The sequence below is a fragment of the Salmo salar genome, chromosome ssa21 (genome assembly GCF_905237065.1).
Source record: "Salmo salar chromosome ssa21, Ssal_v3.1, whole genome shotgun sequence".
NCBI lineage: Eukaryota > Metazoa > Chordata > Actinopteri > Salmoniformes > Salmonidae > Salmo > Salmo salar.
Window position 1 is genome coordinate 17,251,098 of NC_059462.1, and position 24,083 is coordinate 17,275,180.

Here is a 24,083-nt window from a genome sequence, read left to right on the forward strand (position 1 = left end):
GTTACAGTAGGAGTCTGGAGGCTGCTGGGGGTTTTAATAGTGGGCAATAAAACAGGCCCCTAAATGAAAATCTATAGGCTATAAAGTCCTTCATTAGCACGAGTGTGAGTAGTGGAGCAGATGCCACATGTAAACATACCGGATGCAAACACACACACATATTCCCTTTTAAGGCAGGATTCACACCTCTCTCTCTCTCTCTCTCTCTCTCTCTCTCTCTCTCTCTCTCTCTCTCTCTCTCCTAGCTTGTATGACCTCTCTCTCTCTCTCAGCTTGTATGACCTCTCTCTCTCTCAGCCTCTCTCTCTCTCTCAGCCTCTCTCTCTCTCTCAGCCTCTCTCTCTCTCTCAGCTTGTATGACCTCTCTCTCTCATGACTCTCTCTCATGACCTCTCTCTCAGCTTGTATGACCTCTCTCTCTCTCTCTCTCACACACAGTTTTTATGACCACTCTATCTCATTCATTCAGCCGGTTGTTTGGTAGCCCCGCTCCAATTTCATGTCTATGAATTAAAGATGAGAGGACAGAGACGGTGTTGTCATAATTCAGCCAAACACAGGAGCTTGTCTGAATGGAAACAGATGAACAGGGCCACTGCTGGGTTTCCTGGGAGGCCATTGGATAACACACAGCTCAGTTGTTGTCGCCTATATGGATTTCAGCACCAGCCTGTTTGGACAGCTCGGGTATGATTACCAGTATAGATTCTGGGCAGTGACAGCATTGATTTCAGCACCACTGCTAGCGGACAGCGCCCATGCAGATTTAAACACCAGTCTTAGTTGACTGGGGAAAGAGCTGCTGAATATTTCAGCACCATGGACAGCAGCTCAGTGTAGACTGTTGCTGTTTACCTATTCTAGAAGCCCCTTCTTCCTTCTGTTTTCTGATCTCTTATGGGCTCTTGCTCCTGATTCATTACTTCAATTTCAGTATATCGTTTGGTGTTTGTTTGTCTCTGATTAATCTATTTATCTATTTTAGTAATAAAATAAAAATAGTTTTCCTGCATACTGATTACAATTCCGTAACATATGTACATATTTACCAATTTCTAACTCTAAAAATGTCTATTGAATGGGAATGGTAATTAAAGTGTGTTTGTGTTTTTCCTATTCCAGACGGTGCGCCATGGCTTCCCGTACCAGCCCACCTGCCTGGCCTTTGATCCAGTCCAGAAGATCCTGGCCATCGGCTCCAGAACAGGAGGCATACGGATGTATCCTTTCCTTTCTCTTCATCCCTCCCTCCCCTGACTTGTCGTTCTGTGTTGCGCTGCTGTCATGGCTGTCATTTCACAGAGTCAAACCTGTCCGTTAGCCGGCTCCCAGGAGGCACCTGGGCCGGGGAGGATGTGGTGGACGTGGACGTGTAGCGCCTCAGGTAGGAGATTATACTCTCACACATCCAGCCTCATTCTGCTCATACCCATCAGCCACTGGGGATCGGCACGGAGCCAGGTGGATGGGCCTGACAATAACGTCAGTGATAGACACCAGCAAATCTGACTAGCTACTGAGGGAGAGAAAAGTGTGTATGTGTGTGCTTGGAAGAGAGAGAGTGTGTTTGTGTGAGAGATAGAGAGAGGGGAAGAGAGAGAGAGAGAGAGAGATTTGTGATGGTACAGAGAATAGCTAATGAAAAAATTAAATGTGATTTGATTAAATTATTGGCTGGGCCAAAATTAGATCTCTCGCTCTCTACCTGTCTCACTCACTCACTCACTCACTCACTCACTCACTCACTCACTCACTCACTCACTCACTCACTCACTCACTCACTCACTCACTCACTCACTCACTCACTCACTCACTCACTCACTCACTCACTCACTCACTCACTCACTCACTCACTCACTCACTCACTCACTCACTCACTCACTCACTCACTCACTCACTCACTCACTCACTCACTTCCTCTCTTCCTCTGCCTCTCTCTCTCTCTGGACCTGCAGCAGAGGCTTTGATGAAGCACTGACTGGAGGGAGAGCTCAGGTTTCTGTATGATGGAGACGCGTGACGGAATTAGCATTAGCATTGAAAGGCTAAACACAAATACCACTGCTCTCTCTCATGTGGCCTGTCATTCAGTCCATCTCTCTATTCCTTCCATTCTTTCCCTCCCTCTTTCATTCTCTCTCTCTCTCTCCATTTCTCTTTCTTTTTTCTCTACCCCTCTTGCTCTCCTCTCTCTCCCTTCTTTCTCTGTTCTTCCTGTGCTTTGAAAGTGTCTGGGTATAGACTAGAGGATAGATGTCAACACCTAACGTGGCTGTTCTTTGTCTAGGTCCATATTGGATCCCTCTTTTCTCTCTGTCTTTGTTGTGTCCATGGAGTCTCTCTCACACACACACACACACACACACACACACACACACACACACACACACACACACACACACACACACACACACACACACACACACACACACACACACACACACACACACACACACACACACACACACACACACACACACACACACACACACCCTGCTCTATACAAACACTATCGTCTTCTCCAGATGACATGATGACATTGAAAACAGTCCCATCATTACAGGTGCATTGTATTATTCATCATCTGATAGTAGGTCGGACAGAAGTGGGTGTGGTTTAGAGTTTTGATGGTTGTGATTGGATGGTAATTGGACAAGGGGGTGTGATTTTCAGACGTGTTGTTACACCTTATCAACTGTTACTTGCAATCAGCCTTATTTTCTTTACTCCCTTTCATTCTCCCTCCCTCCTGCTCTCCCTCCCTCCCTCCCTCCCTCCCTCCCCCTCCCTCCCTCCCTCCCTCCCTCCCTCCCTCCCTCCCTCCCTCCCTCCCTCCCTCCCTCCCTCCCTCCCTCATTTTCGCTGCATCTCTATTTATTTCCAATCTCTCTGACCCATGTCTTCAGATGGTGATTTCCCCTGCCTGCTATAGCAGCACATTGGCACCAGGTAGAAATATATATTTTCTTCCTGTTAAAAAAATCCTCATTGATCTCCAGAGCTCCGAAGTTAAACATTCAGATGAGAGTATTGATTGTGTGTGTCTGTGTGCACCGTGCCGGTACCCTCCCCATGTAATTCATTTCAAGGACGCTCGTGTGTGTGTGTGTGTGTGTGTGTGTGTGTGTGTGTGATCAATATTGTTGCTGATTTCTGGACCAAATCCCTCACATGAACTCCCACAGAGTCAGAAAGCCCTGTCACCCTATCCGTGGCTGAAGGAATGATCAATACATTGATCATGATTGGTTAGATAATCCAAATTGATTAGTGAATCTGGTGACCAAGTTCAGAATCTAGATTTCCGTTTAAAAGTAATTGTTTATCATGAGAGGCTCATACATAATACCTAGTTCTGCCAGAAAGATTCAAATCTCACATTTCTGGTAAATAGAACACAGTACAAATTATACATTTATTTGATTTGTTTTTCCTATTCAGCAAAGTGGGGGAATAGGGCTTGAAATATTTAAACTGCTTTCTAATTAATGTATTTTTTTTAACCCTTATTTTACCAGGTAAGTTGACTGAGAACACATTCTCATTTACAGCAACGATCTGGGGAATAGTTACAGGGGAGAGGAGGGGGGGATGAATGAGCCAATTGGAAGCTGGGGATGATTTGGTGGCCATGATGGTATGAGGGCCAGATTAGGAATTTAGCCAGGACACCGGGGTTAACACCCCTACTCTTACGATATGTGCCATGTGATCTTTAGTGACCACAGAGAGCCTGGACACACATTTAACATCCCATCCCGAAAGATGTTAAATACAGTAACAATCAAATTATAAACGACTTACTGTAACATTTCACCTTTCTTATAACCGTAAAATAAAGATGATCATACATAGTGACAGTACAAATGAATAACATTTCATATACCTGACGACGGAGAATGTTCTGCCAAGCGTCCTCTGAGTGAAGCAGAGCCTCCATTCAAATGCCTGTTGACTCGTTACGACTTCAGTTTTAAGCGTGAGGTGATTTCGTCCCTCTGTGACCAAGTCTTGTTTTGTTTGGTCTTGTTTCAGTTCTACAAAATGATTTGTAATGGTTTATGTTCAGCGCTCTAAATTCATCTGCGAACATCACAGTGAGATGTCAATAGGCGCGCGCTGGTCTGGCATTTTGAGGAAATGTAAACCACGTGGGTCTGTGACTCTCGCAGGCAGAGAAAATCGATCCTTTGTCTGGGTAGGTCAGAAGATGTGACGAGGCACTCCCTAGGCAAATGAGGTGTCAGATTTCACAGGCTGCATGTCAGCTGACAGCAATTAATGTTGTGCCATTCACAGAGTGCTCTGTACACCAAAAATGTAGTTCGGAACTGGTCCAGAACCGCTCAGAGTTCCCCAAATAGAGGACTTTAAATCTATAGCTCAGTAGGTAAAGCATGGCGCTTGCAATGCCATGATAGTGGGTTCAATTCCCGGGACCACCCATATGTAAAAAATGTATGCGTACATGACTGTAAGTTGCGCTACATAAAAGTAATATTATATATCATAATGCTTCCCTGTACATCCTGGGTCCATTGTGAAAATCCTACTGGTAGTGCTGCTGTAGAAATGGCACAGGCCCAACTGTGGTGTCTGTGAGTGGTGCATAATGATGATGTCATCGATGCTGGACTGTCACTCTGCAATGTGACCACCCAGTGACTAGATCCCAGAGAGCTGCAGACTGTCACTCTGCAGTGGGACCACCCAGTGACTAGATCCCAGAGAGCTGCTGGCTGGCAGACTGTCACTCTGCAGTGGGACCACCCAGTGACTAGATCCCAGTGAGCTGCTGGCTGGCAGACTGTCACTCTGCAGTGGGACCACCCAGTGACTAGATCCCAGAGAGCTGCTGGCTGGCAGACTGTCACTCTGCAGTGGGACCACCCAGTGACTAGATCCCAGAGAGCTGCTGGCTGGCAGACTGTCACTCTGCAGTGGGACCACCCAGTGACTAGATCCCAGAGAGCTGCTGGCTGGCAGACTGTCACTCTGCAGTGGGACCACCCAGTGACTAGATCCCAGAGAGCTGCTGGCTGGCAGACTGTCACTCTGCAGTGGGACCACCCAGTGAATAGATCCCAGACAGTTACTGAGATCTGGCACAGACCCTATGTGATTGACGTGGTGTGTGTGGTTGAAAGACCCTACAATCATACAATAACTTGTGTGTCATCTTCAGCAGAACTGAAACAGCCAATTTGTTTAATGTGCTATGCAGTGCATTCACATTTTGTTCGAATTCTATGTGTGTGTGTGTGTCTATATATCTGTCTCTGTGTCTTTGTATGTATCTGTCTGTCACTGCATCTGTGTGTGTAGCTGTCTGTCTGTCTGTCTGTCTGTCTGTCTGTCTGTCTGTCTGTCTGTCTGTCTGTCTGTCTGTCTGTCTGTCTGTCTGTCTGTCTGTCTGTCTGTCTGTCTGTCTGTCTGTCTGTCTGTCGTCTGTCTGTCTGTGCGTCTGAGTGTATGAGTGTTTGACATTCCTGTTATCCTGCCGTGTCATGCTGGATTGGAAAAAGGCTTTTCAATAAAGGCCAGGTAATAGAATCCTCTTCTGTCTGATGGACAGTCACTTCTCATCACAGCCTATCAACAGACACACCGACCGACCTGACAGTCACTTCTCATCACAGCCTATCAACAGACACACCGACCGACCTGACAGTCACTTCTCATCACAACAAATCAACAGATGCATTGACCAGCCAACCGACCGTTCTCACACAACCTAATGGGAGAGAGAGGATGGGAGGAGAGGAGGGAGAGAAATAGAGAAAGGGGAGCTGCAGGAAGGGGAAAGGAAGGAAAGAGTGGAGGGTATAAGAGGATGAGAAAAAAAGAGAAGCAAATACACAAGGACGGAAGAAGGGAACTGAGGAGAAGACGGAGGCAAGGGGTTCAGATGAGAGGATGAAGGGTAGAAAGGGGTGCCTGAGAAGGAGGGAATAGGAGGAGGAAGAGGAGGAAATAAAAGAATGGTAAGCAGAAGGATGAAGAAAGTCAATTTCAGTCTACCCTGATGATAGGGCCGTTGCTGGGCTGTGATTTGAGTAACACCAGTATTGTAGGACATAGACATGTAGCAGTTATGTGCCTGGTGGTTATTGTGTGTGTTTGTGTGTGTGTGTGTGCCTGCCTGCCTGCCTGCGTGTGTGTCTGATGAAGTGTTTTGTAGCAGTGGTCTGCCTCGTCGTTTGCAGGCGTGGCACGTGCTGGATTCACTGCAGCTCCTCTCTCCCATCAAAGTAATGTCCTAATAATGGTTCTGGTACCCGTGTGGACATGGACACACACACACACACACACACACACACACACACACACACACACACACACACACACACACACACACACACACACACACACACAACTGTCAGACATCAGCCAGGCAGTGTGTGTGTGTGTGTGTGTGTGTGTGTGTGTGTGTGTGTGTGTGTGTGTGTGTGTGTGTGTGTGTGTGTGTGTGTGTGTGTGTGTGTGTGTGTGTGTGTGTGTGTGTGTGTGTGTGTGTATATCTACAGTATACATAGTGTGCTGTGTTTGCTGTCAGCTCTGTAGCCCACCATTGAGTCATCACAATGCTTCCAGAAAGGTATTTCCAACAACACACAGCAGCAGCAGTATAGACACAACGAGACATCCCACAGTGGTTGCAGTGACAGCTGCCATACTCGTCCTGTCACAGCACTTTGTGACAGTACAGCAGTACAGCCAGGCTGAATAGGGACGATGACGATGACAATGACAATAATAGCCACCTCGCTTCTCTGCCTCTCTCTGCTGACTCCAGTCCTATAGCCGGGACGTCTGTTCTATTCACTGGCTATATGATAGACTCACCGTGGCGTCGTATCTGTACGGAGAGATAATGTCGATATATTTGCTAGCAATATTGTCTTCTTTGGTATGGTAGAGTGCCACTGGGCTATTTAATGTATCCACACGTTAGACCCACCGTGCAGTCACATCGGTACAGGGATAAATGTGGCTACAGTACACCATGATAGCAGAAATACTGGCAGGATACGTGAAACACGGTCTGTGGTAGGCCTGAGTGTCACTGAGCGATTTGATTTATCCACACAATGCTATCAGCTTCTGTGGATGACATGATACGTCCTCTAGGACGTCAGCAATATTATTGTAATCTACTGGCTATATGATACTCTCTGTTGTTTAGCAACTACGTGGAGCTGGTATATGATCTACATAGTGGTATATACAGTACACTACACGACTAAAAGTATATGGACACCTGCTCGTCGAACATCTCATTCCAAAATCATAGTCATTAATATGGAGTTGGTCCCTCCTTTGCTGCTATAACAGCCTCCACTCTTCTGGGAAGGTTTTCCACTAGATGTTGGAAAATTGCTGCGGGGACTTGCTTCCATTCATTCACAAAAGTATTAGTGTGGTCGAGCAATGATGTTGGCGATTAGGCCTGGCTCGTAGTCGGGCGTTCCAATTCATCCCAAAGGTGTTTGATAGGGGTTGAGGTTGAGGCTCTGTGCAGGCTAGTCAAGTTCTTCCACACCGATCTCGACAAACCATTTCTGTATGGACCTTGCTTTGTGCATGGGGGCACTGTCATGCTGAAACAGGAAAGGGCCGTCCCCACACTGTTGCCACAAAGTTGGAAGCACATAATCATCTACAATGTCATGTCATTGTATGCTGAAGCATTAAGATTTCCCTTCACTGGAACTAAGGGCCCTAGCCTGAACCATGAAAAACAGCCCCAGACCATTATTCCTCCTCCACCAAACTTTACAGTTCACACTATGCAGTTGGACAGGTAGCATTGTCCTGGCATCCGACAAACCCAGATTCGTCCGTCGGACTGGCAGATGGTGAAGGGTCATTCATCATTTTAGAGAACACAATGGTGGCGAGCTTTACACCACTCCAGCTGGCGTTTGTCATTACACATGGTGATCTTAGGCTTGTGTACGGCTCCTCGGCCATGGAAACCCATTTTATGAAGCTCCTGATGAACAGTTCTTGTGCTGACGTTGCTTCCAGAGGCAGTATGGAACTCGGTTGTGAGTGTTGCAACCGAGGACAGATGATTTTTACGCGCTTCGGCACTCGGCGGTCCTGCACCGTGAGCTTGTGTGGCCTGTCATTTCGCGGCTGATCCGTTGTTGCTCCTAGACGTTTCCACGTCACAATAACAGCACTTACAGTGAACCGGGGCAGCTTTGGCGTATGTGTTATTTCATCGTTTTGATGTCTTCACTATTATTCTGCAATGTAGAAAATAGTAAATATAAAGAAAAACCCTTGAATGAGTAGCTGTGTCCAAACTTTTGACTGGTACTGTAGATATATATGGAGCGTGCGACTCTCTTTTTATTTTTCTATCTTCCAGTTTATTCTCCGTTGGTCAGCACCTCCACGCTAAGTAATGTTCTCTGGGGGTGCTCCAGCTCACGATTTTAATTAGAAAATTCGATCCCAACAATATAGAAATCTTCCACCGAATGCCCAGTACCTAAACAGATGAACCCCTCCTGCAACAGTGACTACCGCCCCTGTAGCTTTAACATTTAGTGATGAAGACCATCGAAAGGCTTATTCTACTACCACTCTCTCTACTCATCTATGCATTGCCACTTTAATAACCCCTACCTGCATGTACATCATTTCCTCTACTACCTCGACACCGGTGCCTCCCACACATTAACACATTGACTCTGTACTGGTACACCCTGTATAGAGCCCCGCTATTGTTATTTACTACTACTCTTTAATTATTTGTTATTCTTATCTCTTACTTTTTTGGGGGGGTGGGGGGTATTTTCTTCAAACTGCATTGTTGGTTAAGGGCTTGTAAGTAAGCATTTCACTGTAAGGTCTACACCTGTTCTATTCGGCGCATGTGACAAATAAAGTTGATTTGATGTGATTCTTCGCCAGCTACAAAAGGAGGTATGCTCTTAACACAGACCCACTCCAGTTTGCCTACAAGCAGCACAGAGGTGTTGATGATTCACTCCTATCCCTACTGCACAGTGCCTACACCCACATGGAGAAGCCCAAAACTGCCAGGATGGTATTTGTGGATTTCTCTAGTGCCTTCAATACAGTACAGCTTAACTTAACGGGTCAAAAGCTCCAGAACATGAATTTCAATCCACATCTGATTCTCTGGGTCCTCTCCTTCCTGACAAATAGACACCAGCCGGTCAGATTCAACAGTCGCTGCAGCTCATCCAGAACCATCTGTACAGGATCACCACAATGCTATGTCATCTCGCTGGTGTTATTCCCCCTCTACACAGACGACTGTAGGAGCTCGGACCCAGATATGACGTTGATTAAGTACTTGGAGGATACAGTTATAATGGACACATGTAACTCAGAGACCTCCAGGCTGCAATCTACAGGTTTTCCCTCTGGTGTAGCCAGAACTACCTGGATCTCAACTCAAACAAGATACCTGGTCATTGACTTCAGAAGAGACCCACCTCCCAACTCAGCGCTGGAGATTAACGGCCAGGTCAGTGAGTGAGTGGAGGACTATAAATACTTAGCAACCATCATCGACAACAAGCCTTCAAAGAGGAACACAGAACAGATTCACTCGGTCAACAACGGCTGTTCTTTTTACAGAAATTGAGGACGTTTTAATGTACACCCATCCATCCTCCAAGCATTTAATAAATTCTTCATAGCAACCATCCTATCTTTTAATATTGAGGGGGGGTTTGGTGCTCTAGGGAACACTAGTCAGAACCCAATGAACGAGATAATAAAAATCAGTAGGAAGGTCATTGAAGAAAGCCATGAACCCTTCAGTGACATCTCTAAAAAAAAAATGAGTGAGGAAAAGGGGAACAAATAGGCTTGGACAGGGGCGGCAGGTTTCCTAGTGGTTAGAGAGTTGGGCCAGTAACCGAATGGTTGCTAGAACGGATCCCTGAGCTGACAAGGTAAAAATCTGTCGTTCTGCCCCTGAACAAGGCAGTTAACCCACTGTTCTTAGGCCATCATTGTAAATAAGAATTTGTTCTTAACTGACTTGCCTAGTTAAATAAAAAAAATGACGCACACACTCCATGACCAGTATAGCCCCCTACCTTATGGGCAAAGATATAGATCTCTGGTATACAAATCTAAAATGGCAACTAATAATTTTATTCCATCAAACTCCTCAACTCTTGAAGTTATTATTTTTATTTGTATAGTGTGCGAAACATTAAGAACAGCTTCTTAATATTGAGCTGCCCTCAGAACAGTCTCAATTCATCAGGGTATGGACTCTACAAGGTGTCGAAAGCGTTCCACAAGGATGCTGGCCTCATATTGACTCCAGTGCTTCTCACAGTTGTGTCAAGTTGGCTGGACCATTGTTTATACACACAGGAAACTGTTGAGAGTGAAAAAACCCATCAGCTTTGCAGTTCTTGACACACTCAAACCGGTGCTCCTGGCACTTACTACCATACCCCGTTCAGCAATACTGAGCAATACGATACTCTCTAGGTTCCTGATACTGGAGGGTATACAGGGCTAGTCATCTGTGATACAGCAACACTGAGCAATATGATACACTCCTACCGCCGGATATTAGAGGCTACACACTTCTGGTCAGTCCAGTGGAGGGCCAAACCACGACATGATGGACGTCTACTTCCATATTCATAGTCGCACTATGTTTTGACCTTCGCTCACTGAGCGACTGCGTTACCGGGAACGTATGGATGGCTCTGTTGTGCTCCACCGCAGCAAAGCATGGGAATAAGACTGGGCCTGTATTTAAAGCAATAAGGCCAGAGAGGTGTGGTATATGGCCAATATACCACGGCTAAGCGCTGTTCTTAGGCACGACGCAACGCGGCTCATTGGCCTTTTGTAGGCCGTCATTGTAAATAAGAATTTGTTCTTAACTGACTTGCCTAGTTAAATAAAAAATATAGATGTATCGCAAACACCCGAGGTGCCTTATTGCTATTATAAACTGTTTACCAACGTAAATAGAGCTGTTCAAATAACTGTTTTGTCGTACACGTGGTATACGGTCGGATAAACCACGGCTGTCAGCCAATCAGCATTCAGGGCTCGAACCACTCAGTTTCTAAATGGAAACGAGCAGATGTGTGCTTATCTCTCTCTCTCTCTCTCTTGTCCTCTCTGTCTTTGTCTCTTTATACACAACCGATACAAGGGGACCGATTGAATTAGATGTACTATGATTCGCAGCCCCTATGACTAATTAGTGTAATGACAGTTTTATCATTGCAAGGTGAGTGAAGCATACACTAGGACTGGAATGGAACCTCTGCTGAAATAGAATAGGAATTCATACAGTGTATTTGTAATGCATGGTGATGACTGAATACACAAGATTATCTGGTGCTTTGGATGTCAGAGACTTTCAATTCAACGAGGTGCGCTGGAAACTTCTATGGTGTGTACGAGCTCATAATCACTAAACAATATAATCCCACTGTTTCAATGTAGCCCCACCCTGTGGTGCTAGCTGTTAGGTAGCTCTCGTCTGTGTAGTCCCGCTCTTGCTCTCTCCATCTCTTTTCATTCATCTTTATCCATCCTTAGGGGTTCGATCAAGTCTGCCCTTTTCGTTTGAGAGCAAGCTCATTCGTTCCTGCCATGTAGCGCTGTTTTTCGATCCCAATCGACCCGTCCCGCTAGCCTGCCACGCTGTCCAGTGCGCCACGCCGCTCTGTTGTTTCTCTCTCCTCTCTTTCCTTTTTTTCTCCTTCTCTTTGTCTTCCATCAATCTGGTCTGTCCAGCTGAAGGAAGTAGGAAGGGCTGCTGGCTCTCTCTGGCTCTCTCTCGCTCTCTCTCTCTCACTCTCTCCCCCTGCTCTCTCTCGCTCTCTCTCGCTCTCTCTCTCTCACTCTCTCCCCCTGCTCTCTCTCTCTCTCTCTCTCTCTCGCTCTCTCTCTCTCACTCTCTCCCCCTGCTCTCTCTCGCTCTCCCTCTCGTTCTCTCGCTCTCTCTCTCTCTCCACTCTCTCCCCCTGCTCTCTCTCGCTCTCCCTCTCGTTCTCTCTTGCTCTCTCTCTCTCTCTCCCCCTGCTCTCTCTTGCTCTCCCTCTCGTTCTCTCGCTCTCTCTCTCTCTCACTCTCTCCCCCTGCTCTCTCTCGCTCTCCCTCTCGTTCTCTCTTGCTCTCTCTCTCTCACTCTCTCCCCCTGCTCTCTCTCGCTCTCTCTCTCGTTCTCTCAGTAATGTCTCTCTTGCAATATGCTGATTTTATTTATGCAACTACAGTCTTGGCCTCGGTCAAGAGAAGCTGAGTTCCCTTCCCTCTCTCTCCGCTCTCCTTCTCTCTCGCTGTCACACACACACACACACACACACACACACACACACACACACACACACACACACACACACACACACACACACACACACAAAGCCCAGACAAGATATATCAGTTATTTTTCCTAGTGTTTTTTCCACACAGTATGCCAGAGCATCCCCAGTTTCTCTGGCAGATGAAAGCAGTGTGAATGTGTGTATGTGTGTGTGTGTTTGTGAGTCTGTCCTCTTTGCTGCCCTGCCTCTAGTCATTGAGACTGCATGGTGTGTGTCTCTGTGTCAAGCTTAATTTCATTCATAATATAAAGAGCATACAGTATGAACGCCCTACCAGAGAGAAAGAGAGAGGGGGGAGGTGGGTGTGGCAGGGAGAGAGAGAGAGACAGAGAGGGATAAGGCCCTTCACTCTGATAGTAAAACATTTCACCAAAGCCTTGGCATACAGACCTCTGCTTATAGACTTCTGTCTTTTGATTTGGGGTCATGTTGTGACAGGCTGTGTGTCTGGATGCAGGGCCATCGGGCTGTAATTGAGAGTAGTTACACTGAAATGACTCCCTTTTGATTGCAACTGGTTGTTGGTGGTTGTCGTAACCATCGCTGCTTTGCATTATTGTCACAGCTGTTTATGTTACTGTTGATGCTCTTCTTGTTGCTGTTACTCGTAGACAGCAGATCGTTTAATCAGTTAAGGATGATAATGGATTGGATGTTTACAGTATAAGGGTGTTGTAAAGAACACAGTGGGAGACAGAGTGCTGGTTTCAAGCGCAGGGCGCAGCGGGTGTTTGTTGCAAAGGACCACAGGAGGAGGCAGGTAGCTGGGTCCAGGAGCAGGCAGAAGGTCATACACAGGGGTTCCAAAAGGGCAACAGTACAGGCAGGGAAAAGGCTAGTAACGTAGTCCGGGAGATCAGGCAATAGGAAGATAACAGGAAATCCGAGGCTAAAGAACAGGCAGGGAATAGGCAAAAAGGTGTCGTTAGTGAGGCAGGCAAAAACTGTCATACACGGCAGGAGTAAATCACGGGAAACCCAGCTCTCTGAAATACATGTGTCACAAAGCAAACAATACCTCACAGTGATGGGGTGCAAAGAACTGAACTAAATAGTGTGTAATAATGACATACAGGTGTGTGAACAGGTGATCAGAATTCAGGTGATTGGGATCTGGAGAGTAAGCTGCTTTCAGGGGATCTAGGTGTTTGAGAGTGTGAGCTGGAGAGTGAGCTGCGTTCAGGGGATCTAGGTGTTTGAGAGTGTGAGCTGGAGAGTGAGCTGCGTTCAGGGGATCTAGGTGTTGGAGAGTGTGAGTTGGAAGCAGACGTTACAGGTATAATGTAATCAGGGATCCTGTTCTCATGACATAAAAAGTCAAACGAGTTTGGTACAGGAGAGACATACATTTTCCCATACAAATCTGATTAGATACAGCATTTGACTATTGAAATATCAGCCTAATTTTAACTTCAGAGTTGACTTTTTTTATTTTTTTTTATTTTTTTGATGACGGCTCTAGCCGGGGACAGGCCACCAAAACCGGGGACTGTCCCCGGAAATCAGGGACGTTAGGTTACCCTAGGGTGGGGACTCACCTCATCCAGCTACCTCCGATGTATAGCATGCATCAGCTCAAGTTGCAAATTCCTTTCCTTCCTTCCTTCCTCCTCCTCATCTTGGTCTTACGTTTGTTGTCTGTTCATGCTTGGTCCTGTCTCCTCCTGAGGGCAGAGGGCTGAGCGGAGTGCTAGAGAGATACCCTGAACTAATGAAAGGTCAGCAAGATATAAATAGGCACACTGGAAGAAGTAAGGGGAAATGTCACTGGGGTATATAGTCTGTATGTGCGTGCATTGTACATGTGAGAGAGAGAGAGAGAGGGGAGGGAGGGAGGGAGAGAGAGATCTACAATATTTCTTATTTTCTTTCTGCTCTACAGTACACATTCGACATTTCTATTACTGATTCTGACCTGCTGGCTTTGGTAAAAGCCACATTGCTGTATAGAACTTCATTCTTGTACTCTGAAAAGACCTTGTGGTTCTAATCAATGTTGCTTGTATTCAATGTTGCTTGTATTCAGACGCACAAAGGTCGAAGTACAGCCAACAAAGGCTGTAGGAGAAAAACATGCTTAATGTAGGTCAGAGTCGCAGAATGAGGCAGATTTATGGAAAGAAATCATCTTTAGACAGTGTCGGTGTTCTCTGAATAATCAACAATGATACAATACTTAAAGAAAGAGTGTCTTATAAGACCACACGGGCTGGGTACCAATTGGTGTGTGACACTGAAAGAAAATGAATCAATCAATCAATATTCAACAGTAGACTGAATGCGGAAGGCCGACAGTCTGGTCCAACTCTTAATCTTGTTGTTAGTCCAAAAGGTCTGCAGCAGCTACAGAGATGCCCTTCATCACAGACGAAGCTCTGTGATTGACAGGTAGAGGCACGTCGAAGAGAACAACAACTATTACAATTGATGAACCTATTCCTATTGATTAGGTTTGGCTTGATTTAGGAACGTTCTGCTTTGCTGCACGGTGTCTGTCACTTATTCTGCTCAGGTCGTTATTGTAAAAGAGAAAGTGTTCTCAAGTCTCTCTGACTTAGGTACCTGGTTAAATAAATGTCAAATAAATGTCAAATAAAAAGGTTGACTGCTGCAGTCGTATCTGCCGAAAGACATGGGATGACTGTTGGACATTGGACAGGTAAAACTGATCAATGTCCGTCAAACACCTAGCCGGTTCTATTCACAGGTAGCTGTTCTTTACAGAGTTTCTTGAATAGATAACGGATAAATACATCCAAATGATTTGATTTTATGGTGACGCCTTTAATCTGTGAGAGGGAGGAAAATACAGGAGAGGAGGAGAAAAGGAAAAGGAAGGTAAACAACATTGTTTCACACAAAACCAAAACATCTACTTCTGCTTTATCCGAATGTTTGCATGTTTCCCCGTGTATTTATTCCACTCTTGTATTTTTTTTTACGAGCCTAGGTGTGCGTCGGAATAGGGTGATGATGGAAACGTTGTTTGACGGAGACTGTCAGAAAAACACTCGTTCGACCTTTAAAGCAGAAAGGTCATGAAGAGTCACTCCTTTCTTGTTTTTATTGTCATTTTGTAAGATTCACAGGGTAATTTCAAGTAGTACATCTTTTTTTCTTCCCCAGGATTTTTTCTTCCGAAGAGGAGAGGAAACAGTGATCAAATCGAGTGCTTTTCTAGTCATTTATCTAGGATGGGTAAAACAATGTGGGACAGGAGGACAGGCAAAAGAGTAAAAAAGGAGAAAGAGAGAAAGAAGAAAAGGGTGGAGTTTTCACAGAGAAAAGTGAGAGAAAGTGGAGTATTCAGAGAGAAAAGTGAGAGAAAGTGGAGTATTCAGAGAGAAAAGTGAGAGAAAGGATGAATAGAAAACGATGGGGGTTGGTTTGAAATGTGTGTCTGTTTTTTTTTTTAGGTTAACAGTGTATGTGTTCTAAATAGTTAATGACTAGCTGTACCCTCTAGTAAAACTACATTTTAACCTATTTTCAGCACAGAGACTCACTCAACATTGAAAAATGTAGAGCATGTGTGGAAACCCAAACTGGAACCCCGCAAATGTCCTAAATGTAAAGTAATCTTAGCTTAACATCATGCTAGAATAGCTTTCATATCTTTCAATTAATAAATGTGGGCTGACTACCCAAGGCTAACATGCTAAAAACGTGTTTTGGTTATGTGTGATAGTAGCTGAGGTGAATTTTAACATACAGCTGTGTTGTGTCTCAAACTAATGGCCATACATCCTCCTCTCACATCTGGGTGAAACTCTGAAGACCGGAGCTCTAGAGGTTCAAAAAGGACCAGTGTGTTTGGCTATGTGATAGTGGAAGGCTTCTCTCTGTGAAGGCCTTTGATATGGAGGCTGGATGCATCGCTGGAGTGGATCTTGAGTGGACTGAATGTACAGCAGATAGAAGGGTAAAGATAAACAAAGAGAACGAGAACTAGAGAGAGAGAGAGAACTAGAGAGAGAGAGAGAACTAGAGAGAGAGAGAGAGAGAGAGAGAGAACCTCATCCTCAAACTGCCCTGCAGACGAGCAGCCCCAAGAGGAGAGCCATCCCCCCAGCACTGAACAGACCCAGTTCCCACAAATGCACTGCTCCTCCATTGTTGAGAGAGAGAAAATCACAGAGCTGGAGAGAGAGATGGTGGAGCTCAAAGAGCGGGGGTGCTCACAATGCAAATAGTCTGGGTAACCATTTGATTACCTGTTCAGGAGTCTTATGGCTTGGGGTAAAAAACTGTTGAGAAGCCTTTTTGTCCTAGACTTGGCACTCCGGTACCACTTGCCATGCAGTAGTAGAGAGAACAGTCTATGACTGGGGTGGCTGGGGTCTTAGACTATTTTTAGGGCCTTCCTCTGACACTGCCTGGTGTAGAGGTCCTGGATGGCAGGCAGCTTAGCCCCAGTGATGTACTGGGCCGTACGCACTATCCTTTGTAGTGCCTTGCGGTCAGAGGCCGAGCAATTGCCGTACCAGGCAGTGATGCAACCAGTCAGGATGCTCTCGATGTTGCAGCTGTAGAACCTTTTGAGGATCTCAGGACCCATGCCAAATCTTTTTTGTTTCCTGAGGGGGAATAGGCTTTGTCGTGCCCTCTTCACGACTGTCTTGGTGTGTTTGGACCATTCTAGTTTGTTGTTGATGTGGACACCAAGGAACTTGAAGCTCTCAACCTTCTCCACTACAGCCCCGTCGATGAGAATGGGGGCGTGCTCGGTCATCCTTTTCCTGTGGTCCACAATCATCTCCTTAGTCTTGGTTACGTTGAGCTATAGGTTGGCACCACCCAGCCAGGTCTCTGACCTCCTACCTATAGGCTGTCTCGTCATTGTCGGTGATCAGGCCTACCACTGTTGTGTCGTCTGCAAACTTAAGGATGGTGTTGGAGTCGTGCCTGGCCATGCAGTTGTGGGTGAACAGGGAGTACAGGAGGGGACTGAGCACGCATCCCTGGGGAGCTCCAGTGTTGAGGATCAGCATGGCAGATGTGTTGCTACCTACCCTCACCACCTGGGGAGCTGGAATTCCAGGATCCAGTAGCAGAGGGACGTGTTTAGTCCCAGGATCCTTAGCTTAGTGATGAGCTTTGAGGGTACTATGGTGTTGAACGCTGAGCTGTAGTCAATGAATAGCATTCTCACATAAGTGTTCCTTTTGTCCAGGTGGGAAAGGGCAGTGTGGAGTGCAATAGAGATTGCATCATCTGTGGATCTGTTTGGGCGGTATGCAAATTGGAGTGGGTCTAGGGTTTCTGGGATAATGGTGTTGTGAGCCATTACCAACCTTTCAAAGCACTTCATGGCTGCGGACGTGAGTGCTACGGGTCTGTAATCATTTAGGCAGGTTGCCTTTGTGTTCTTGGGCACAGGGATTATGGTGGTCTGCTTGAAACATGTTGGTATTACGGACTCCATCAGGGACATGTTGAAAATGTCAGTGAAGACACCTGCCAGTTGGTCAGCACATGCCCGGAGCACACGTCCTGGTAATCCGTCTGGCCACACAGCCTTGTGTATGTTGACCTGTTTAAGGGTCTTACTCACATCGGCTACGGAGAGCGTGATCACACAGTCGTCCGGAACAGCTGATGCGCTCATGCATGCCTCAGTGTTGCTTGCCTCGAAGCGAGGATAGAAGTGATTTAGCTCGTCTATGCTCAGGCCGTGAGCAGTGAGCAGAGCAACAGGCCCAACTAAGAGGCATGTATCAGATGCTCAGACGCTCAAAATGTTCTGCTCACATAGTTGGTTATTTGAATCAGCTGTGTGGTGCAAGGGCAAAAAAACTAAATGTGCACCAAGGGGGGGCCCCAGGACCGAGTTTGGGAAACCCTGCTCTAGGTTATAGAGAGCTGGTAGTCCCTTCCACTAAACTACCAGCTGTGAAACAGGGAAGAGACTCACAGGGTATGCTAATTTGGTATAGTGCAGACCTAACCCACTCTATTAAATTAGTCAAAAAATGAACATTTTACATCTGATTTGAAATTAATGGGGAAATTATCTCAACAGAGAAAAATGCCCGTGCGTGTCCTACCTATATCCCCCCCAATAGAATCCCCATACTTTAACAATGATAGCATTTCCATCCTAGTGGGGGAGATCAAACATTTCCAGGCCCAGGGACATGTACTAGTCTGTGGCGACCTAAATACCAGAACTGGACAAGAACCTGACACTCTCAGCACACATGGGGGAAAAACACCTACCTGGAGAGACAGCATTCCCTCCAAAATATGCCCCCCAAGACACAGCTCTGACAAAACAACCAACAAAAATTGGTCACAACAGCAGCTCTGTCACACGCACAATCATAAGGCATCAAAGCCAAAGGAAATGCATAATATTAAGAAATGCTATAGATGGAAGTAAAGTAGTGTAGGAACCTACCAAAAAACGATTTGGCAACAACAGTCCCTTCCAGACAACTTCCTGGACAAAACGTTTCACTGCAGTAGTGAAGGTGTAAACTTTGGCAGCAGAAAACCACAACAGTATACTGTATATCAACGAATTGGCGAGGGCACTAGAACAGTCTGCAGCACCCAGCCTCACCCTACTAGAATCTGAAGTCAAATGTCTACTGTTTGCTGATGATCTGGTGCTTCTGTCACCAACCAAGGAGGGCCTACAGCAGCACCTAGATCTTCTGCACAGATTCTGTCAGACCTGGGCCCTGACAGTAAATATCAGTAAGATAAATAATGGTGTCACAAAAAAAGGTTGAGTTTCCAGGACCACAACTTCCATCTAGACACCGTTGCCCTAGACCGCACAAAAAAACTATACAGACCTCGGCCTAAACATCAGCACCATAGGTAACTTCCAGAAAGCTGTCAACGATCTGAGTGACAAGGCAAGATGGGCCTTCTACGCTATCAAAAGGAACATAAAATTTGACATCCCAATTAGGATCTGGCCAAAGATACTAAAGATCAGTTATAGAACCCATTGCTCTTTATGGTTGTGAGGTCTGGGGTCCGTTCACCAACCAATAATTCAGAAAATGGGACAAACGTCCTCTGTGTACAACGTAAAACACCAAATAATGCATGCAGAACAGAATAAGGACGATACCCAAACCTTCCATAACAAAGCCATCACCTACAAAGAGATTCATCTGGAGAAGAGTCCCCTAAGCAAGCTGGCCCTGGGGCTCTGTTCAAACACAAACAGACCCCACAGCGCCCCAGGACAGCAACACAATTAGACCCAACCAAATCATGAGAAAACAAAAAGATAATTACTTGACACACTGGGAAGAATTAACCAAAAAACAGAGCAAACTGGAATGCTATTTGGCCCTAAACAGAGTACACAGTGGCAGAATACCTGACCACTGTGACTGACCCAAAATGAAGGAAAGCGTTGACTATGTACAGACTCAGTGAGCATAGCCTTGCTATTGAGAGAGTCCGCCGTAGGCTTACCTGGTTCTTAAGAGAAGACAGGCGGATGTGGAAACTGAGCTGCACTTCCTAACATCCTGCCAAATGTATGACCATGTTAGAGACCCATATTTCCCTCAGACCCACAAAGAATTTGAAAACAAATCCAATTGTGATAAACTCCCATATCTATTGGGTGAAATACAGTGTGCCATCACAGCAGCAAGATGTGTGACCTGTTGCCACAAGAAAAAGGAAACCAGTGAAGAACAAAAACCATTGCAAATACAACCCATATTTATCTTTATTTATTTTCCCTTTTGTACTTTAACTATTTGCACATCATTACAACACTATATATAGCCATAATATGACATTTTAATATTTTGTGAGTGTAATGTTTACTGTTAATTTCTGATTGATTATTTCACTTTTGTTTATTATCTATTTCACTTGCTTTGACAATGTAAACATAATATGTTTCCAATGCCAATAAAGCCCTTTGAATTGAATTGATAACGAGAAAACATGAACATTTCCTAAGCGCGTTCTTTTCACGCAATGGCGAGAGGACCCAGAGAGTGACAGAAAAAGAGAGAGAAATAAGAAATAGCACTTCAGTGATACTGTAGGTGACAACCGTGTATATATGGGTATAGAGAGGGTTGGAAGAGGTTGAGAGAGAAAAAAGGAAAAAAAGGAAAAGAAAGATAGCGTTAGATTCAACGATGATAAACACTCGAACACACACACACACACACACACACACACACACACACACACACACACACTGGGATGCTAATGGAGTTGCTGTTGAAATGAGGTCACAGAGGTATTACCTTAAACAACAGTGTTATTGCCTAATTCAATGCAATGTAACATTCTAGAGAAACATCTTTAATTCTAGCATAGCTCTTGTCACATGACTAGATGTAGGGTGAATACAGTATATGTCTCGGTCCTGATTTTAGACTTAGTATGTCCTTATCTGTATTGCCATTGTTTTCAAGCAGACTGGGATATTAAAAGAATTGATGCAAGGCTTGGTTGGATGTTATGGCCACATGACAGAGTAACATAACTTGTTGGCCTCACAGTGTGTGTGTGTGTGTGTGTGTGTGTGTGTGTGTGTGTGTGTGTGTGTGTGTGTGTGTGTGTGTGTGTGTGTGTGTGTGTGTGTGTGTGTGTGTGTGTGTGTGTGTGTGTGTGTGTGAGACAGAGACAGTTGGTGTGTAGTTGTGAAGGGAGTGTTTTGCGTGAGTGTGTGAGACAGAGTTGCTGTGTAGTTGTGAAGGTGAGTGTTGTGTGTGTGTATGCATTATCACGTCTGGTGTATAGACACACATGTTATTTTGTGTCTATAAGATCCCCCCCCCCCCAGGCAGTTCTTATCTGGTATCTTATCACAGTCTTCAGGGAATAGAATAGAAGTGACTGTTAACAGAAATGTCATCACTCTTGTCTCTTTTTCGCTTTCTGTCTCTGTGTTTCTCTCCATGTCTGTCTCTTTCCTGTCCTCTCTCCCCCTCTTTCAATTCAATTCAAGGGGCTTTATTGGCATGGGAAACATATGTTAACATTGCCAAAGCATGTGAAGTAGAGATTCTCTGTCTCTCTCGCTCTCTCCCCCCCTCTCTCTCTCTGTTGCTCTCTCTCTCTCTCTCGCTCTGTCCCCCCTCTCCCTCTCTCTCGCTCTGTCGCTCTCTCTCTCTCTGTCCCCTCTCTCTCTCTGACACATATTTACTCTGTTACACTACTGAAGCCAGCTCAATCACACAGTACATCAACTAATCCATACATTCCATAAGTATAGGGTTTACAGTAGCCTATGTGGGACATGCTTAAACCACCTGACCAAGTCATAAAACAATGGGACTCCCTAAATCGTTCTCAGATTATTACCAATCCCACAAGGTATGACTCCACAAACACCCAGAAAAGCCTACTCTCCTTGATGTTAAGCATCAGTCTGGTGTTTTCTGTAATCACCTTAGTGATCACTGTTTTACAGCCTGTGTTCGTTATGGCTGCTCAGTGAAACGACCTGTCCTGATTCTTCATAGACGCTTGCTAAAAAACTTGAATGAGCAAGCCTTCCTTCATGACCTGGCGTCTGTAAAATGGTATAGAATCAGCTTGATCCCTTCTGTCGAAGACGCTTGGACCTTCTTTTTTAATATTTTCAGTGGTATTTTGAACAAACACTTCCCCATGAAGAAAATGAGAATTAAAAACAGGTTCAGCCCCTGGTTCGACTGTGATCTTGCAAAGTTACTCCACCTCAAGAATTGCATTTGGCGAAAGGCTCGGCACACACATGCTCAGGCTGACTGGCTCTCGTTCAGGCAAATGAGAAATAAGTGCACTCAGGCTATCCAGAAGACCAACGTTAGTTACTTAAGGAGCAGGTCTCTCTCTGTGGGTCTAACCCCAAGAAGTTCTGGAAAACAATTAAAGACCTGGAGAATAAAACCTCCTCACAGCTGCCCATGTCCCTTAATGTTGATGATGTGGTTGTTACTGACAAGGAGCACATGGCTGAGCTCTTAAATCACCACTTCATTAAGTCAGGATTCCTATTTGACTCAGCCATGCCTCATTGCCCGTCCAACATTTTCTCATCTCCCACCCCTTCTAATGCGACTAACCCTGATGCTCCTCCCTCTTTTTCCCCTGCCCCGCTACAAAGTTTCTCCCTGCAGGCAGTCACTGAGTCTGAGGTGCTAAAGGAGTTCCTTAAACTTGACCCCCCAAAAAAACATCTGGGTCAGATGGTTTAGATCTTTTCTTCTTTAAGGTTGCAGCCACTATCATCACCAAGCCTGTCTCTCCCCTCTGGGGAGGTCCCCATTGCTTGGAAGGCAGCCACGGTGCGTCCTTTATTTAAATGGAGAGATCAAGCTGATCCTAACTGTTGTAGGCCTATTTCTATTTTGCCCTGTTTATCAAAAGTGTTTGAAAAACAACTGACTGGCTTGCCTGGTTAAATCACTATTCGTTACAATGACCGCTCAGACTGCCATGGTAAGAAAAAAAAGGAACAGTAGATTACTGTAAATTCCAAAGAAATGTTGGTTTAACAGTGCATTATTGTAAAGGTTCCGGTAATGTACTGTTAATCTAAAGTTTATTTGGAATACGGTAACTTACTGTACCTCTTTTTACAGTAACTTACAGGTAACTGGCTGTCCGTAAGTAACCGTAAAAACCACAGGATTTTGTTTGGTGTGTGTGTGTGTGTGTGTGTGTGTGTGTGTGTGTGTGTGTGTGTGTCAGTGTATACATTATTATCTCCACCTCACCATCTCCTCTGTGTAAACGTGTTGCATAATAGCGTGAGTTATTCAATCCTTTACGCAGGGGAAGGACTGCTGCAGGAAAAAGAGATGAAAAAAGAAAGAGAATTAGAGAGAGCGAGAGAAAGAGGGAGAGGGAAAGTTGCGGGAGAAGGGGGTGGAGAGAGCGAGAGAGGCAGCTCTGCCATGCAAACCCAATGCATAATATAAACAGCGTAGGGACATATACTGAAGTGAGCATTTCGGCTATAATTACAAAAGGGACATTTCCACAGCTGCTGAGATCTGACTAAAAAGACAGGAAGGCAGACTTTCAACTGTAAAGGGTTGTGTTTATTCAAATCTTTGAGTCAAATCTTTAGAAATGAACTGTCTCTGGACTACAATGGCCACAGTGCCTAGAGGGAACAGTCTTAAGGTTGTTTGGGGTGTAAGAGTCCGTGGAGGATAAATAGAACAGGGGATGAGAAGGAGGAGGGAAGGGCCAGATGTGTAACATGATGAAGTTAGCTCTAGCAGTCTGAGACGGGCTCAATAATGTTTGCCGTCCTTTCCTGTGGAGGGGGGTGGGGGGTTAGTGGATATTTGAGTTCTGTATTCTATCTCCTGTCCTGTCCTGTTCTGTCAGCGCACACACACACACACACACACACACACACACACACACACACACACACACACACACACACACACACACACACACACACACACACACACACACACACACACACACACACACACACACCACTCACTCACTCACTCACTCACTCACTCACTGTGCAGTTCGTGGGAGCTCTTACCATGGCAGTCTGAGCGGTAATTGTGACGAATGAGGTCAGTGACCTGTCTGTGAGAAGTGAATCACTCACTATCCTCCAGGAGGGAGGGTGATAGGGAGGTAGGGAGGTAGGCAGGCAGAGGAGGAGAGGAGAGGACAGCAGAGGAGAGGAAGGAAGGAGACAGGCGAGCAGGCAGGCAGAGGAGAGGAGAGGAGAGGAGAGGAGAGGAGAGGAGAGGAGAGGAGAGGAGA

General features: G+C 45.5%; 1 protein-coding gene across 14 annotated transcripts in view; it reads left to right on the top strand.

Annotated features, from left to right (window-relative positions):
* stxbp5l (syntaxin binding protein 5L) overlaps positions 1–24,083 on the top strand; it is a 233,983-nt gene that overhangs the window by 22,645 nt on the left and 187,255 nt on the right. For all 14 annotated transcript variants that reach the window (XM_014163997.2, XM_014164001.2, XM_045704487.1 and 11 more), the window contains exon 2: positions 1,123–1,220. In XM_014163997.2, coding sequence (XP_014019472.1) covers positions 1,123–1,220 — 98 coding nt within the window. The remainder of the gene's footprint in view (positions 1–1,122; positions 1,221–24,083) is intronic.